Below are 18,859 nucleotides of genomic sequence, written 5' to 3' on the forward strand. Positions count from 1 at the left end.
GGCTTCTAAGAGTGTGACACCTAGACATCTAATGGCCAAGACACTTTCCTACGACATGGTTATATTACTTACGTGAGACATATAAGAGTGCGACACCTAGACACTTAATGACCCCGACATTTCCCTACAACATGGTTAGATTACTTATGTGAGGCATCTAAGAGTAAAAACTATCCTCACAGACCAACACGAGTCCTTTCGACATGCTTTATAGGTAAAATTTCCAACATGTCACCCAACATGAGTAGTTGAAATATTATATATTTAATTTTTTTAAATACATTAATGACTAATTGAACCCATTTATGAACACTAAATGATTTGGTTACTTCCATTAATAATATTTATCATAATTTAACTGCATGAAATGAATACTAATGGATTAGGTCGAGTTTTATTTTAAAGTTTAACAATTTTGTGAGATCTCATATCAATTAGAGGGAAGAACGAAACATTCATTAGAACGATGTGAAAACATCTCCCTAGTAAACGCGTTCTAATCTCATGAAGCTGACGACAATATGTAACAGACTAAAGTAGACAATATTTGCTGACGGTGGGCTTAGGCTTGTTACAAACGGTATCAAAGCCCGACACTGAGCGATGTGCGAGTGAGGCGCGGGGTGGTGGATTGTGAGATCGGGAGAGAGGAATAAAACTTTCCTTATAAGATGTTGAAACTACTCACTAATTTTAATTTGAAAAAAATACAGTATAAGTGTAATTTAATGAAATTAATCGTGCCTAAAAATAGGACACTTTTAGAAAGGAAAAAAAAAACTATTATTCTATGGTTAATTAATTATGTTAATATTTTATTAAATGATATTAAAGTTTATTTATTATTATTTATTTTTGGTGAATTTATTTTATTAACTCTCCAATTCATTCCATTTTATCCACAAATTTTAAAATTTTATATTTTACCCTTCAAACTTAAAAATAAATAAAAATTGGTCTTCAGTTTTATTTTTATTTTAATAAATTAATGATATAGCTTAAGAGATTATACTAAATAATTCCTAAATTTTCAAATTTTTTATTCATTTTAAATTTTTTTAGCTAATAAATAAATAGTAATTTCCTTAAATAACTAATAATAATAATAAAGTTATTTACTTAAAAATCATCTATCAGGTTCGGTATATATATATAAAAAATGGTGGGAGTGGTTTCAGACTGAACTGAGAGGACAGGGAGTTCATTTGGTCAAACTTGAAACCAGAGGAAAAAGAGAGTCGCCAATGGCGGGGGAATCTGAAGCTGCTCGGCATCCCTACGCACCCACAGATCTGGAACTCCCCGGATATGTTCCTATTTCACTACCCCTCACTACTATTCTCGGCGTTTATGTCCTCTCTTCTCTCTTTATCACTTTGCTGCTCTGGACTCTTTCCGGTATGCTTTCATCTCTTACTTTGATATTTACTGTCGTTTTTTTGGATTCTGTTTTATGCGCTTCGAATTCTGCTTGATTTCTTGCTGGAGAAGAAGACCGATGGTTTTCATAATCCGTAGTTTGTTGTTGTGTTGGATTTCTGTCCACTTGTTGAGTGAAGTAATTGGAAGCAAAATCAAACAATTTCAAATATTCTATGTTTTTCGTGTCCTCCAAGAATTCTATTGAATGTCTTTGCTGAATCTGAAGGCTGGCGATGAAACCGATGTAAAAATTTAAATCTGTCTCGTTCAATTATTCTTTTCGAGAGGATCGAGATCTGTTAAACGGATAGACGCCAGATTTCCCTTGCCTTGCCTTCCTACTCCTTAACTTGTGCTATTGTCTTTTGGTTTAGATGATTGCTTTAGAAAGGGAATACTGATGGGACGGACTAAGCGAGGATGTCTATGATTATACCTGAGTGTGAAAGAATGAAACATGTAGCAAACTGAAATCTATTTGGCCATTTATGGTTCTGTCAATCCGCGTTTGACTTCATTTGATTGGTTAATTTTGACACGATACAATATCTATTTTAGATTTAAACTCTTGATGTTTCCTTTGGTTATGCATACTCCCCTTTGTCTAAACAATCATTCATCCATACACTTTCTACTAATGAGGAACATAAATTTATCTAGATTTCAGAATGCTATGAGGATGAAATGTTAATGTTAAGATTACTATTTGGATATCAGTGATTAGCTTGTAAGTTTGTTTGTGTTGAGTGGTTATGGATATAGTGGGTTGAGAGAGTGAAAGAGGGGCAGATTTGTATAGTTTTGGAAAGAGTACTAGGCCTCTCGTAGAGCTTGGAACCTTGTAATTTGTCTAATATCAATATAATATTTCAATTAACCTGTCCAATTTTTGGTTCCTATCAAATTAGTTCCACTACATTTGTGCTCGAAATTGAATCTTTTCAAGTCTAGAAGAATATTGATGAACATGTTGTTCACAAATGGATCTTTTTCTTTTTAGGGCAGATATAGGGATGTTCATTTTGGGGTCCTTGTCCTTCGAAGTGTTTTTTCTTGTAGCTTGAGCCATCCCTCTCCAATGGTTCCACTTTTTTCCTTAGTGTAGGTAGAGTGTTGTACAAACACTAGATCCTAACACCATGATTGAAGTATGAAACACCTGATAATGGGCACTATACTATATTCAAACACTTAGTGTTGGTAGAGTGTTGTACAAGCACTTATGTTGCAAGCTATGACATATTTTGCTTTCCTATTGCACCCTGTGTTTTTTTCATGTTCCCTTCCGTGGTGTTTGTACACTTGTTCTCTCCATCTTTATCTATTTCTTTTTATCAGAATTTAGTAATGGAAAAAACTGTAGTTCTTAGAGTTGTTTGGAAAAGGTTCTATGCTTGTTGCTTTATCTTCATTTCCCCCTTATAACAGGACGACTTCCCAAAAAAACAAAGATTGAGAGGCTGCTCATGTGCTGGTGGATATTTACGGGCCTTACCCACATTGTTCTCGAGGGTTACTTTGTTTTCTCTCCAGAATTTTACAAGGACGGTTCTTACCTTGCTGAAGTTTGTAAGTTAATTTAATTCACTTTCTTTGTTACCCTAGCTGTGGTACTGGAAGGGCTGTATGGATGCTCCTCTAATAATGTTCATGTGCACTACTTACCAGGGAAAGAATACAGCAAGGGAGATTCTCGATACGCAACTCGGGACTCTGCGATTGTCAGTCTTGAAGGACTGACTGCTGTTTTAGAGGGTCCAGCTTGCATCTTAGCAGTGTAAGAATTTATCATCTCTGGGGTTTTGGGAGAGAATAGTTAATCAATTTCTAAATGACTAAGATACAAGAAGTTATGATACAAAACAAATACAAAAGAGGTAACTAGCTAATAAAATCTAAACCAAAGAATTTTGAAATGCTATACATATAAGGAATTACATCTGAACTTTCTGTTCATAATTAGCCATTCATCAACAAATTTGTTGGGCTGTGTATAATTCGCAGGTATGCAATAGCTACAGACAAGTCGTACAGTTATGTACTGCAGTTCGCCATATCATTGGGACAGCTATATGGAACTTTCATGTACTACATAACTGCTCTGTTGGACGGTGATAATTTTTCTTCATCCCCAATTTATTACTATTTATACTACGTATTGTTAAATTCCTTCTGGATTCTTATTCCTTCGCTTATTGCTATCCGGTGTTGGAAGAAAATTTGTATTGCTATGAGCAGTGAAAGCCACAAGAAAACCAAAGTTCCCTAAGAAGTGATCCATATTATGACGTCTACCCCTTTGGATTCATGGAAAATAATAGATTAGATAGTACACAAGATTCTTGTTGTATTGTAATCTAAGTTATTGTCGTGTGACATTCAGAATACGAGACACTCGTGGAATTTGAACATTTACACGAAGTTTGGGTTTGTTGATTCTGCCTTTTTTGGGTGTTAAATTAACGATGTCGATTCGAATTTGTTGTTGGTTATTTCATCAACTTTTTAGCATATTATTAGTAAAGCGTTTCTTAGATCTTTGCTATTGTATGCCAAATTTGTTTTGCAGAACTGCTTGTGTCGATCAAGTGTACGCTATATGAGTAAAGAAGGTACTGAGTGGTTGTAGGAGTGTCGTTAGTAGTAGATGGGATCGTAGTATTGAATTACATGATTGTTTTCTCATTTGAAATATGAACAAACTTCTACTAAGTTTAGGGGCTTATCGGAATGTTAAGAAAGAAAGCTGCTACTATATCCTCCTAACATAAGCACGACACCTTTAATTTGGATGTGAGAGCAAATAAGCACAATCCTTTCAAACGTTTGCTTTCGAGGTGCAATGGCAACCTTTCATTCCTCTTGAAATAATGAAGAGTTGCAATCTAAAACACACCACAGCCAACCTGGTGAGGTAAAGTAGAACATGAAATACACTAGACATGACTAACATTTCCGCTCATAAACTTTAGTTGAAATAACTCAAATTTATTGTTTTTTTAAATATACATTTGTGTTTAAGATATAATTTTATATACATATTTTTATTTTTATTTTTAATTAATTTCATTTATTCTTCCATCTTTCTTAAAAATAACTCGAATATATTGAAATTAAGTTGTTTTAATTAAATATTTAAAAATAAATAAATAGATGATAAAAAGAAAATTTATGATTGAATTAGTTTGAATTCATAAATACTATTTTAGTTGGAAGAAATTTCAACTCCAAATAATATAGTTCGGACTAAAAATGTCTGAACCGGGCCTAGAACATTATTAGTAAAAGATGACGGTCATTACCACCGAACCGGACCGGACCGGACCCCTTTTTTCCAAAGAGACGACACTGCGATCTCCTCCGGACTTAAACCTCTAAAACCACAGCCCCTTCTTCTCCCTCTCGAGCTCCAGTCCAGCAATGGCAATGTTCAAGCTCATCCTCACTCAATCTCGCCGCCACTGTCTCGCCAAATCCCCTTCTCTTTCAACTCCCCAGTTTCTTCAATTTCGAAGATCACTCTCCTCCTCTCAATCCGAATCCAACCCAGATCCCGATTCTCCCCCCAATGAATCCTCTAGGACCCCACGTTCCGCTCCCATTCAGCCCGTCTCCTACGCCATCAAGCCCAAGCCACAATCTGATCAGGACCACGATTCTCCAGAATCGCCGCAACCTCCGTCGGCTCCGCGGCGGCCGCCGCCAAGCCCCGAAGGTCGGAGGACGTGGACTCGTGAAGATATTCGCTATATGAAGGATACTCCAACTATAGCTCCGGTATCTTATCCATCGCGTGTTGCTCCGCTCCCGGAAGATAGGGTTTCGGCTTCGGGCGGAGGAGAGGAGGGTGTGGAGAGTGAGCAAATGGAGGAAGAGAGGAAGAAAATTGAGGCGGAGAAAATGTGGAGGAGGAGGGTTTTTAGGGTTGCGGAAGAGGATAAAGTTACTGCTCCATTTCCAATGGTGATCAAGGTCGACAAGAAGGAGCCGAAGGTAGTTCTTGATTTGATGGACGCCATCCGGCAAGTGAAGGTCAGTGTAGAAAGTTGTGGATTTAAAACTTTTCATGAGACATGATCTCTGGAGTTGTAAAATGAATGTGCTTTCTTAGATTTTTAGTTATGACATGGTTATTTACAAATTTCATTGTTTAATCTTACTATTATGATTTCTTAATTCAAGTTCAGGCTAGTTCCAAGTCAACTTTTGATGAGACTGTTGAAGCACATGCAAGATTGGGGGTTGATGCTAGGAAAATGGTAATGTTTCTATTATTTTTGTACTCTGTGGATTGTTCTTTCTCAGTAGGATTGGGAATCAAGTTTGAATGGTTCTGTTATTAGCCTAGTAACAATGAAATTTTAGGGGAGGAAGGAAAACTGAGAATTTTCTTACTCACTGGTTGATTGGAATGTGTTATGGTGCCTATTGATGGTTCAATATAAGCTGGCCTTGCAGCTGCACTAGTGTGCGCAATAGAGTTCTCAAAGTAGCTTATCAGAGGGCATATATATTGTAACGGCCCACCAAGCGATGTGCCAGCGAGGAGGCTGAGCCTCGAAGGGGGTGGACATGAGACGGTGTGTCAACAAGGATGTTGGGCCTCTAAGAGGGTGGATTGAAGGGTCCCAAATCGATTGGAGAAAGGAACGAGTGTCAGCAAAGAGCTGAGCTCCGAAGGAGGGTAGATCGTGAGATCCCACATGAGTTGGGGAGGAGAACGAAGCATTATTTATAGAGAGTGTGGAAACCTCTCCCTAGGGGAATCCTAAAAGGGAAAACCCAAAGAGGACAATATCGGCTAGCGGTAGACTTAGGCCCTCATTTATATATATATATAGATAAGAGACAATTTCATTGATGATTGAAATTTGTTAAAAGTTTTAATGATCAGTTGTTTATCCGTTACCCATATTATATAACTGCGGAAAGCTATCACATCCTTCGTTTTTTTTTTTTTTTTTTTTTGGAACACGCGATAGAAATGATTCCTTCATTTCTCCTGCTGATTCTGTGGACAATGAGCCCTTTCCTTCTTTGGTATTCTACATAGTTCTTACAAAATTATTATCCCACTACAATATTGTTTGCACTCATGGCTTTCTTTTTCTGAAATGCAGCAAGTTCTGGGTAACATGACTCTGCCCCATTCCATTGGGAAGGTATGCATCTGACCCTGTTTGTACGAGCATGTCGCATTGGAACTCAATATTATAGTTTATTTGTTAATAAAATATATATTACTTTTCAGACTGTCAAAGTGGCTTTCTTTGCTGAAGGGGCTGACGCTGAGGAAGCAAGGGCTGCTGGAGCTGATATTGTAGGTGGTGTTGAACTTATCGAGGAAATTGCGAGTAAGAATTGACCCTATTGTTTTTCCTTTTTATTAGTTGGGAAAATTTCATTTTCGTTTGTGTACTTGTACTTGACTCGATGAGTCAATTTTTCCCCTCAAAATATCAATTTCATCAAACTACCCAAAATTTGAATGAGAAGTGAAGTTAGTACCTTTTAATGCCTCTCTATATTTTCTAGGATTATCGTTGAGAAAATAAAAGTTTAAGAAGTTTTGTGGAACACGCACCCGAGCGATTCTTCTTCTTGGATGATCCTTCACATAACATAATCTAGTTCAAACAAGCCCAGGGAAAATTATCAAAAGCTTTACAAGATCAAGTTAGTCCTGTTGGTTAAACGAACTTGAATTAGAAACTAATCAATGTTTGGGACTTCATTATGCAGCCAGTCGGAAATTCAATGTTGATAAGTGTTTCTCAACCCCTGAAATGATGAGGCGCATTGGCAAGGTTTATGGATTTTACTTTTTGTGCATTGTACTGTTGTTCAATGTTGATGGCTGCTTATTTTACATTAATATTTTTAAAAAACTTTTACTCAAAGTTAGATGTTTTTGCTGTTTAGATTTCAAAGATTTTGAGGCAGCGTGGATTGCTCCCAGATCCTAAGGTGAGCGCATAATCCTCTGTTTCTATAGTGTTTATTTGATTGTAGATTAAAAATCAACTTTGATGTATTATATAGCTAGGTACTGTGACCAGTGATATCAAAGGGGCCTTAAAGAAAGCAAGAGAAGGTCACATGCACTTTAAAATGGATTCCACATCTATTGTGCATGTGGGGCTTGGGAAGGTAAAATCACTTTAGTTTAAAGCATATCACTTGGTTTTATAAGGAATGCACATGCTGAATCTGAATGAAAGTTTCCAGGAACATATCCTTCTAAACAGCATAAACTATTTCTTGTAGGTGAGTCATTCGGAAGAGTCGTTACGAGAAAATGTCGGTGCATTTGTAAATGCTCTTTTGCTTGCAAAGCCTGTCGGCTTGAAAAAAGGCAAGTAATATCACTGCCAGTTCATTCATCATTGAATTTAAGTGCTTCTATTACTTTTACGGCGGGGGGGGNNNNGGGGGGAATGTTATAATTATTCAAGCTATTTTTCTTCTGCCAGTCATCATAGTTCTTTGGTCTCCCTGACTGAAATTACATGTTATTACTTGCAGCCTCGAAATACGCTGGATACGTAAATTCCTTCCACATATGTAGCACGGTAATTCTTATCAATCTTGTTCCGTTCATTGTAATGTCCGAATTTCATGAGGCATAGTGATAAACCGTTGAGTTAAACTAAAATGATTGTGTCAACATCCCTCAGGGATCTACTTGAATTGTGCAATAGTAAGCATACATTAGTTTCTATTTCCAAACTTGATGATCGTGGAGGGTCTTTGGGTTACAAAAATTGCGATTTGATTTGATCACAGCCTTTTATTCATGCCACGTTAGTATTTTATTTGATGTTTAGAAAGTCGAGATATTTATTGCTACATGTTGCACGTAACAGCCCAAGCCCACCGCTAACAAATATTGTCCTCTTTGGGATTTCCCTTTCGGGCTTACCCTCAAGGTTTTTAAAACGCGTCTGCTAGGGAGAGGTTTCTACACCCTTATATAAAGAGTGTCTCGTTCTCCTCCCAACCGATATGGGATCTCACTGTTCAGAAATGGAAGTTATGGTTGCTGAGTTTTGTGATACATATCTCTTCTATATGAGATCTTATCTCCTCTTAGGTTGCAACTTCTGGGCGTCTACTAAATGGTGAAGTAATTCAGTATTGTTGTAATGTGCAGATGGGTCCCGGATTCCCCGTTACGATTCAATCTTTGTCCAAAGTTGCAGATCAATACAACAAGAAGTTCTTGAGCGGCGTGATCCGCTGACATCTCTCTAATATAGGTCTTTTCTAAGCCATTTTTCCATCTTTGATCTCCCTTGCCCCCAATTATAATGTTATTGTTACAAGGCAGGAAGTGGTCTAGATTTGGGTAGATTTTGTTCAACCATTTCACCAAGGACGTTCCATCTTTTTGTGTACTGAGAGGTAGAAATTGTTAGCTTCTTTTAGGGAAGAACAGCAGTGAGCAGTCATTTTGATTTTGGCTGTGGTTTGTTGTATTTACGTGATCTTCTTCTGGGTTCTTGCAGTTTGTTTATCACTGAACTCTTAGCAGTGTGGTTTATGTGGTCTTCAGTAGAAGTCCCTGTGACTTGTAAGACTCATCACCTGCTTGTTCTGGAAAATAAAAAAGGCAAGTTTTCTGATAAAGTGGGGATTTGAGGGAGACTGGATCTTTTCATCTTTCTTTTTCATATTAAATCAAACATTCATTTGCTTTAGACTGTGTTTCCATGTTATGATGCCTTAAATCTTGTATGTAAACCAATGTTTAACACTTGTCTTATACTGCTCTCATTATTTTCCTCTTTTTTTTTTTTTTTTGAAAGTTTGTATAAAAAGCAAGAAAATGTTAATTTTTACCCTAAATTTGGAAGGTGTATCAAATTTTATGATATGACTTCATCTAATTTGACCTCCCTAGTTCCATCTTTTTGTGTCCTGAGAAGTGTAGATGGAGATTTTCATCTGTGGATTGAGGCGGAAAATGGGGAAGGGAGCGATGAGAGATTTCTTACCATTAACTAAGTGGAGACAGGATTCCTCATTTTCGTCACTATCTCTACCCCATTTTACATATATATAGAACATATTACCATCGCTAGTTTCCATTCGTTGATGTATATTGAATATATTGATAGAATAATAATAATAACATTTGAATTTTTAGAACTTATATTGATAGAACATCAAAAAATTCAGGCAGTTTATTTATTTTTTCTTAAAAAAAAGCTAATTAGATAAGATTTTTAAGTATTTATACGAAGAGAAGAGACCTCTTTGATAACACAATGATATATGTATATATATGCTAAAAATGGGGTTATAGTTCATAAGCTAAAAAATAAATAATTGACGTGCCTTAATGCCTTAAGTAGTTATGATCGAGTTAATCTCATGAATTCAATCGCTTTTTTAATACAACAAATGGTGTAGAATAAATTTGAAACTCTTAACCATTGAAAAGTTTGTCCATGTTAATCATCAACTAATTAGGTTCGAGTTAATCAAAATGGTATAGTTGAATCTCTTATGATACAAAAATCAAAGTTGAGAATTAATATTGACAAAGAATTATGCTTCCAGAAATTTGAACTTCCAACATTCAAATTTCAATTTTAAATTCTTAAAATTTCAATGAACTTGCTGTAGACCGAACATTGACATCAAAAAAAGAAATAAGTGTTTTATGCACAAAGCTAGGCTCTGCTTAACCCACGAGAAGAAGTTCTAGAGAGAGAGAGAGAGAAACTCGAAGTCTCAATGCATACAAACTAATTCACTATTTCTATTTCGTTCTTCGATGAACTATCCCCACGAATTCCGACTCGACGGGGACAAAATTTCTTACAACTTAAGAACCAAATTTCAACAACAAAATTTAAATCTACAATAGAATGAGGTGTTTCAGAAGCAACATTTGCAGATGACTAAATATAAATGACAGTGGTTGCAGTTATAGGACCAACTTCGTTCCCCAGCCAGGTATAGATAGATTACTTAAGCTGCACCCTCTCACGCCACCCCGCCCCGAACAAGGGATTGAAGTTCAATGACATTACGAAAAATATTTAATGAATTACTGGGAAATTTTGTTTACAAATAGAGTAGGTAAGGAAGGATGAGCTGCAACATAATCAACCCAGTTGCCTAGAACATAATCACAACTCACTTGGTCAACCAGTAGATGAAGATCAGAAATGTGCAAATGGACGCAACAAGGGAGAGTATGATTGTGTCCATCGACTTTTTCCTCTTTATTGCTCCAAGAATATGATTTACCTGCAGACCATCCAAATGGGTTCATCATTTGGACCCAACACAACAAAGATCTATGCATATGCACATCATGCTCATGAATTATTTGAGTTGAAGACTAAAGAGTAACTGTAATGACTTACAGAAGGGAGGCGACTGCTAACGTTACTAAGCTTCGAGTTGATCCCACCGAAGGTCGACCGCTGGAAGACAAGTGCACCTAGGGTTGCTTGAGCTTGTGAAATCACATTATCCACCTACGACACGAAAAGTTCAGTAAAAACCCACGTGTATTCCAATATGTAGGTAGCTGGTTACAAAGTGAATAAATAACTCGTTGCAGAACATGATAACTTCTACATGAGTTTCTCATTCCTACGGTAACTAATTCGGTAATAATGTCGATAAACCCATAAGAAAACTCCATCACAGATATCCATAAAACAAACCTTCAAGTAGAATATTAATAGAATGTAGTCTATGCAAATAATTGTGATAGGTAAAAGATACCTGTCCTGTGTTACGGCTGATAGATGCGTGCTCCTTTATAAGGGTTTGTTCCGCAGTTCCCAGACCATCTTCCAATTCAAGTCTTGATCGATCGAACTCCCTGAAGTCATCTAGAAGTGAAGCGTGTTCTTCCTTGGCTCGGAGGCTAGAGCGAAGACGATAAAACTCCTGCACTAAATCAATAAAACTTGGTCTTAGATTCCATATGACACATAATCACAAGACTTCTGGCAAAGCGATGACGACCAAAAAATTCAAGAGAAAATGAAGGAACTTGCAGAAGCTGGACTATGACTATCTGCTTAGCTTGGTACTTCCTAAAGAATAATTATAGACCAGGCCAAGAGTTCCAATGGTTACCCTCATAATCATCCTCACAAAAATATCGTTAATTAGAGGGGAAAGAGATTATCAACAAGGGAAAATAAGAGCTTGTTCGGTCTCTTATCTGAATTCAATTTCTTGTTTTCAAATTTATTAAATTCACTGAAATCAAAATTGTGCTGTATTTCGATCCTATGACCTAGAAACTGAATTTTGGAAACACGTATCTGCTTTTAGTGTTTATTTAAAGTATAAATTTGCTACCATGCCACATATTCAATAACAGTGAAGGTATAGAATCCAACTATATTTTCCATTAAATCCCTAGTGTTCAAAATTCTCGTTCTTGAATCACCTACCAAACACACCCTAAAACTTTGTTCGACTAAGAAGCACGGACATTTTTGTTTAGCTAGTCCATGTCAACACGTGTCGAACATTTGGACACTAGTTATTGGACACATGTTAGCATAATAGGTATGTGTTAAAACACTAATCATACGAAGTCAATATAGGTCCAACATTCTTTAGCACATATTGAACACTTATTCAATATACTAAATAGACACATAATAATGAATTTCTTGTATAAATATAATATATATTTTAAAAAGTCTATATTTTAATAAACGTGTTTTTGTCATATCTGTATTCTAAATTTTAAAAGAATGATGAATCACCGTGTTCTTATCCTGTCATATCTATGTACCATATCCGTATCCATGCTTCTTAGGTTCCAATGCTACCATTACAAGAACGCCAACCAAATTCATGAGTTCACAGTTGTGTAATTGAGCACAGGGAAATTCTTAAAAATGTACTGGTTATCTAAAAGAAGTCAATAGAATGAATAGGGAGGAGACCAAAAAACAAACAAAGCCAAGCATCTAGTAGCATTTATTCCCTTCCAATGTGAAAAGACAAACATCAGTATTATACTAACATCGCTACTATACAAATTTTAAAGACAGAGTACCTGCGTAAGATCTTGAAGAATTTCTTGATGTCTAGTCAAGGTATGGGATACCATTTCAGAACCACCTGATGAGACCCAAGCTTGCATCTGTGAATTCACTTGTTGTAGCTGATTTAACAGACGTTCTATCCCAGATTCAACATCACTTCCTGCAGTATCATCATTTGTCGAACCCTTTGTGGAAACCAGTTTTCGAAAAGAATTCATCTGCTCATCCAACTGAGCTTCAAGTTTCCTTGCCTGTAGAGGCATAAGAAACATTTATCATTACAAAAAGATAAAACAACAACATATCAAACAGCAGAGATGAGAAAATATTGAATGAAAAAGTATACTTTCTCATACATGAAAAATAATCGAGATAGACAGTGTAGTCCTACTTCCCGAAGATGCAGCGAATAAAAATCCTTGAGAAATGTTCTTCAGTATAAATAATAAATCAATTTTGTGATCTTATTACAAAACACCATAATTTGAAAAAAATTCGAAGGGCAGAGGAAGATTATGCGATAGACCCAGACTATCAATTCTTTAGAAAAGTTTATCCAAGTGTAAAATTTTTGCTCATCATTTCCAGAAAAACAGATAGCACAAAGAAGCACAAAAGAATTATGCCGAGAATTGCAATCCTGAAATTAAAAGCTTCAAAAATATTATCATAACAGAACAGGACCACAATTACATCTCATATACCAAAATCCCAATCTTCCAAATTAAGAACTCGCCAATCGCCAAAACAAAAAGCTTTAGATCACAAGCTAAAAGTCAAACCGTCGATCTTTCTTAATTCTTCGAATTACACTCAACGAAAACGGCTCATATTCACAGTTTTTCAAGCGACAAGATTCAAGGTCACCGCCAATTAAAAAATAGAGACAAAAACTAAAAGCTTCAGATCACGAGCTAAAAGTAAAACCGTCGATCTTTCTTAATTCTTCGACTTACACACAACGAAAACGGCTCATATTCACCGTTTTTCAAACGACAAGATTCACGATCACCGACAACCAAAAATAGAGCCAAAAACACAATCAAATCGAGAAAAATGAGATAAGTAAGCCAAATAGAATCCAACAAGCAAAAAAAAAACAAGAATTAATAGGAGGATTGAAACCTGTTTTCGAAGAGCATCCCACGAGCTAGGAACCTCCATGGAAATGGACATCAATTATTGATCAGAAACACAAACAGTGGCCAATTTCTATGAATCGAATCCTGTGTCCTCGAATCTCTCCAATTCCTCCTCCTCCTCCTCTTTATGAATAGATGAAATTTCCGGTTCAGAGGACGAAGAAATGGGTTCGCTCAGAGACGAGACAGGTCGTCTGCAAATCTAACCCGTAAGAGTTTAGGCGAAGCGAAAATAAATGCAATTTTGCGTAAGCCTTAATCCTCTTAACAAAAAATAAAAAATAAAAATAAAAAAGTCATAATCCTCTACGCCGTTCTCATTTTAAGCCTCTGTATTAATTACCTTTGGTGGGTCCCAGTGTGCAAACCGCTGAAATTTTTCGTTTTGATTTTGTTTCTTAAAATCGCTTGAAGACTGATCCTCAAAGCTCTCTAGGAAACGACGTCGTTAAATGCGGTTGCCGGTTCGCTGTCACCTGCGTGGGTTTTCTAATCTGGGCTGGGCTCACTTTTCGTCTGGACTTCGTCTAGGCCCAATATTCTCAAGAAATCAAACTTTGGGCCGTGTTTGGTCCAACTATTTTATATTGGGCCATCAAGATGTATTCGAAGCCCAAGGTTTCCATTGGGTCGGATCAAACGAGTCAGGTTGGATCGGGTCATCCGAATCCACAACTCACCTAGATCTTCCCAAACACAACTTCAGCCCAATCAAACCAAGCCCAACTTCAACCCACACCAAGCCCAACTTCAGCTTTCAACCCAAACTAGCACAAGTGAAGCCCACATACAGCTGATGTTGATTTAGTCATCAAATGAATTGCGAGTAGATAGATCATATCCGAGCGCGGCTGTTGCTCCACGGCGATACAGACTCGATCCACTCCTACCCATCTTGGGGTACCATAACATATCGAAAATAAGGAGGGACATACTGGACGTAAGCACTCCCTTGGTTGGGAGTTGTGCCCCCTGTTTTTACGATCGATACACAGTTAAGTAGGTCAATCACGAATGCTACCACTGTGGGAACAATCCTGGTCAAGGAAGGCTAAGACGACCTACAGTTGTGAGTTATACACATTACAGGATGAATTAAATGTTAGTAACAATGAATAAGATACCATTTTACCTAAAATTTAGGAACTAAAGGGTTTAAGATTCCAGAGCCGAGGAAACTAAACAAAATAATTTCAAGAAAAACTCGATGACTAAAAGATTTAAATTAGAGGTGTTCAAATAATTCGAAAATCCGACCATCTCACATAATCTATATCAACTTGCGAGATGACATTTTTTTTGTCAGGTCAACTCGACCAACTCGAAAATATGGTTATAACCTAACCCAAACCTCCAATCCAATCCAATCCAATCGAGTATAAAAGATTCGATTGTAAACTTTATTCGAATTGTTCAGGTAACCAACCCGACCAACCCAAAAATCACGACGGATTTAAGCCTAAAGTAGATAATGTCATATAATTGTAAAGATATACGAAGGGTCGATATCTCGAACCCACATTATTCTCAAATATCACTTTTAGTTTGGTTGTAATTTGGCCTTTATGCTTTGCTTGCTTCCTCAAATTAAACTTTACAAAGCGATACTTATTCTACATGCAAGTCAACAAAACCAAGCTTTCCTGTTCCTTTTCCTTGCAACCACTATTTGGAAAAGATGGTTGCCAAATTTGAATAGTAACAACTATTTTTCAAGTGGGTCGACACCAAAATCAAATCTTAAAAAACGAGCATCGTATTAAATATAACATCAAACTGTTCAAGCTCGATTAAATTAGAGGTTCGATTAATTTACTAGAGACACGACATCATTTCATTAGTTTAGAAGATTTGTCGTTCTAGTAGGCAGAATTTGTTCAAATTCAACGGAATCTTAACAAATATTTTACTTTATTATAAACCGAAATGAATCGAACCAAGTTACGATAAAAAGTGGAGTAAAGAAAATCTAGAAAAAGATTTTGGGAAGAAGATTGGAGAAACCTAAACAAAATGGAAATGATGAACATTGGACTTTCTATCCATTTGGTATAATAAACCAAAAGAAATGGATGAAATTTAAGGGAAAAAAAAAAGGCTTTTATTAAGTGCACACTTACCCAATAGCATCTTCTTTCTTGTCAATCGATCGACGTGGGATTTTCCGTCATCCACCTCTTTGGAGACCTAGCGTTTTCGCTAGCATATGGTTGTGCTTAGTATCTGGCTCTAATATCATTTGAAGTTCACTGTTAGTAAATATTGTCTGTTACAATTTTAAACAGGAGAGGTTTTACACTGTTATAACTAATGTTTGGTTTTTCTCTTCAACCCATATGGGATCTCCAAAAAAAATTTTAATTGATTTTTTTTTTAATTTTATTGTAGAAAAATAGAAAATTGAGCTTAAAAATAACTTTGATTAATAGGTCTGTGCACTTTTAAAACAGAAACTGAAGGAGACGAAACTATGATGTAACACAAGCGAAATGTTTATCCGTTCAATACACTAGGATTACGAAAAGCGATATAATAATCTATATTTTGTTACAATTTTTGGAAGAATAAAAAAAAGACCGAATGATCGATGTTGATGTTCGGTTAAAATAAAATCGAAACAAACAAAATAGTAATGAAACGAGAATGATGTTAGAAACACGAATAGGAATGGCGACACGATGAAGGGGACGTGATATCAATTGGTGAATCGAATTGTCGGCCATTTGTCTCATATGGGGAAGAACGCATAAAGACAAAGAAGAGTTGGTATTCACACGTGGGGAGCTCCCATTGGCTTCTCAACTATGGGCTTATTTGGAGGTTTTGAGATTTTTTTTTTTTTCCTATGAGTTTCTTTTTTTATGGATATAATTTATTTTTCCATTTTCCTCACTCAAATCCAATTTATTTTCCCTCACTTTTCCTGTTTTTAGCAAATAATAATAATAATAATAGTAATAAATATATATACATATATATATATATATATAGCACATTCGGGTTACGATCATTGTAAAAAAAAATTGAAAAAAAAACACAAAAAAAAGGAATTCAATTTGATAATGATTTCGTTATTAATAATTTTTCTAAATTTTTAAAAATTATATTAAAATGAGATGTGCACGTATGAATTTATAAATTATTTCATAAAAAATAATTATTCAAATTATAAATTCACGAACTAAAATTAACAATTCGAACCCAATCTTATAATAATAAATTCCATTTAAAAAGTTTTCTAAAAATCAATGAAATTTAAAAATAAATAAATAAATAAAACATTTTGGGTTGAATCTTTTAATTTTTAAAATTTAGTTTTAAAATAATAATAATAAAAAAAGAATGAAATTCATAATTGAAATAAAATTGATTGGATGATGAACTCAAGTTGTGGAGGCTTACCTAACCCTTTAAAAAATTGGATGTAAATGGTTAGTAGTTTGAGTGGACACACATAGATAAGCATATATATATTTATAACCTTCTCCCACTCACTCATCATTGTTTTACGATTATATATTATTAATATCTATTACTGTCTATACCAACAAGATATGCATTTTATTTCGGTGACACCGATTTTATGTTGACTCATCTTATAAGAATTTTCTTAGAAAATATGTCAGACATATTGAAAGAACTCGTGTTGATTTGTGGGTATTATTCACTCTTGAAAGTAGTTCAAGTCGGGTAGGTTATTGTGACACCCGAGTAAAAATAATTGTACATAAATGAACCGATACCATATCTGAATAAGAAGGGTCCTAACAATAGGATAGCTGAGAAATACTTGAAAGAATTGAAAGTTATTACCTCTTTTTCGGTGGCTCAATCATAATAACTTTACTTACCTCTTAGGAATTTTACAGAGAGAGATGCATGTAAGTGAGGAGAAGTGACCATGTCATAGGAGGTGTAGGAGAATATCGGAACCATCCGGTGTCGAATTTGAATTTCAAATCATGATTTGAATTTTGGGTACGTGAACGTTACAATTACATGATCATGTCGTATAGAATATAAGAGAATGTCGAGTTCATCAAATATCAAATTTAATTTACAAACTGTAATTTGAATCACCAACAACTACAACATAGGAATAAAAGTAGTTGGTAGATCAATATTTGAAGATTCAAATAATTAATATTTAAAAAATTAAATAAAAGTAACTTGAGCACATCATTTTTTTTTTTTTAATTTATGTAGGTGCCACGTCATTTTTTCATATATATTATAATTGATAATAAAAAGATGTTGATTTTTTTTTTATATATTTTTTAAAAACTTAGGGGTGAGATAGATTAGACTTTAATGAATTATTTACCAAAAAAAAAAAAAAAGCTACAATCAATTTGTCGTATAAGAATAATTTAGTCTCATTTTCTTTTTTACTATTATTTTTTAAAAAATACTTAATTAATTATTTGTATTAACATTAAATTTTTCGTTTAATTTTAACTTTTTTTTTCCTTAATATATCATAAATTACGTGTGAAAATTCGAACATATAATTTATGGTAAAATGATTAAATATTGAACTGTTTGTGTTAGCTCGAGTCCTCATTTTTTAAATTTAAAAATATAATTTTTAATCTTCCTAAAATTCTTTCGTTCTAATATCTTAACATTTTTAAGTAATTTTAGATCTGATTAAAAATTTAGCAAAAGAGTTTGGAGATGTACACTGATTAAGTTGAGAAATCTATTCAAACAGTTCGAAATTCAAGTTGGTTAGGTTGGTGATCTGAGCAACTCGAATTGTTCATTTTTTTTAATTATTAAAAAAAATTACATTTATCCACAATGTATACTACATTAATAATTAAAATTTGATAAACCTCTCAAATATTAAACATTCACAAGTCGCAACACCTCAATGATATCGGTGGCAAATATTAAATATTTTTAATTTTCATAATAATATTAAAAATATGAGACTAAAATTGGGTTGTCACTCTATTTTTTTTTTTTTTTTCACATTTAGAAACAAAAAAGAAATATGGATTTTCACAAAATTTGCATTAAATTGATGATGGAGGATATTGATAGTTATGTGATATTTAGTAAAAACTAGGGCGGCACAGCATATTCTCTCTTAATCTCTTATTTTTGCAAAAAAAGGTCCTCAAATTTCATGATGTTTTTGGTTAATTTTCTAAAACTAATAACTTTAGGTGACACCAAAAGCAAAAGATTGATAAAAAAAACAAAATTTAGTTTTAATTCAAATGGCATGAAAACCTTTCCCATCGTTTCAAA

At 34.8% G+C, this 18,859-nt stretch overlaps 3 protein-coding genes across 4 annotated transcripts; 2 read left to right on the top strand and 1 right to left on the bottom strand.

Moving 5' to 3' along the window:
* The first annotated feature begins 1,173 nt into the window (after nucleotides 1-1,173).
* Nucleotides 1,174-3,932, top strand: LOC111457598 (probable 3-beta-hydroxysteroid-Delta(8),Delta(7)-isomerase). Its single transcript, XM_023099899.1, has 4 exons — nucleotides 1,174-1,398; nucleotides 2,851-2,991; nucleotides 3,091-3,199; nucleotides 3,427-3,932. Exons 1-4 carry the CDS (start codon nucleotides 1,245-1,247, stop codon nucleotides 3,689-3,691), a joined length of 669 nt encoding a protein of 222 aa, XP_022955667.1. The 5' UTR covers nucleotides 1,174-1,244; the 3' UTR covers nucleotides 3,692-3,932.
* An 861-nt stretch (nucleotides 3,933-4,793) lies between these two features.
* On the top strand, nucleotides 4,794-9,122 carry LOC111457596 (50S ribosomal protein L1-like). 2 transcript variants are annotated; one of them, XR_002712974.1, is made up of 11 exons: nucleotides 4,794-5,454; nucleotides 5,610-5,681; nucleotides 6,543-6,584; nucleotides 6,674-6,776; nucleotides 7,165-7,229; nucleotides 7,345-7,389; nucleotides 7,465-7,572; nucleotides 7,690-7,777; nucleotides 7,948-7,994; nucleotides 8,576-8,826; nucleotides 8,931-9,122. XR_002712974.1 is itself a non-coding variant. In XM_023099897.1 (10 exons), the coding sequence occupies exons 1-10, from the start codon at nucleotides 4,843-4,845 to the stop codon at nucleotides 8,663-8,665; spliced, it is 1,272 nt and encodes a 423-aa protein (XP_022955665.1). In that variant the 5' UTR covers nucleotides 4,794-4,842; the 3' UTR covers nucleotides 8,666-9,122. The 2 variants fall into 2 exon arrangements, 1 of the variants encoding a protein (XP_022955665.1); XM_023099897.1 differs by having other exon boundaries at nucleotides 8,576-9,122.
* A 1,039-nt stretch (nucleotides 9,123-10,161) lies between these two features.
* LOC111457597 (Golgi SNAP receptor complex member 1-1-like) lies at nucleotides 10,162-13,842 on the bottom strand. The gene is made up of 5 exons (XM_023099898.1): nucleotides 13,584-13,842; nucleotides 12,470-12,709; nucleotides 11,170-11,337; nucleotides 10,803-10,916; nucleotides 10,162-10,683 (listed from the first exon to the last, which is right to left on the bottom strand). Exons 1-5 carry the CDS (start codon nucleotides 13,632-13,634, stop codon nucleotides 10,570-10,572), a joined length of 687 nt encoding a protein of 228 aa, XP_022955666.1. The 5' UTR covers nucleotides 13,635-13,842; the 3' UTR covers nucleotides 10,162-10,569.
* Between the last annotated feature and the right edge of the window lie 5,017 nt (nucleotides 13,843-18,859).

The sequence above is a fragment of the Cucurbita moschata genome, unplaced genomic scaffold, assembly GCF_002738365.1.
Source record: "Cucurbita moschata cultivar Rifu unplaced genomic scaffold, Cmos_1.0 Cmo_Scf00020, whole genome shotgun sequence".
NCBI lineage: Eukaryota > Viridiplantae > Streptophyta > Magnoliopsida > Cucurbitales > Cucurbitaceae > Cucurbita > Cucurbita moschata.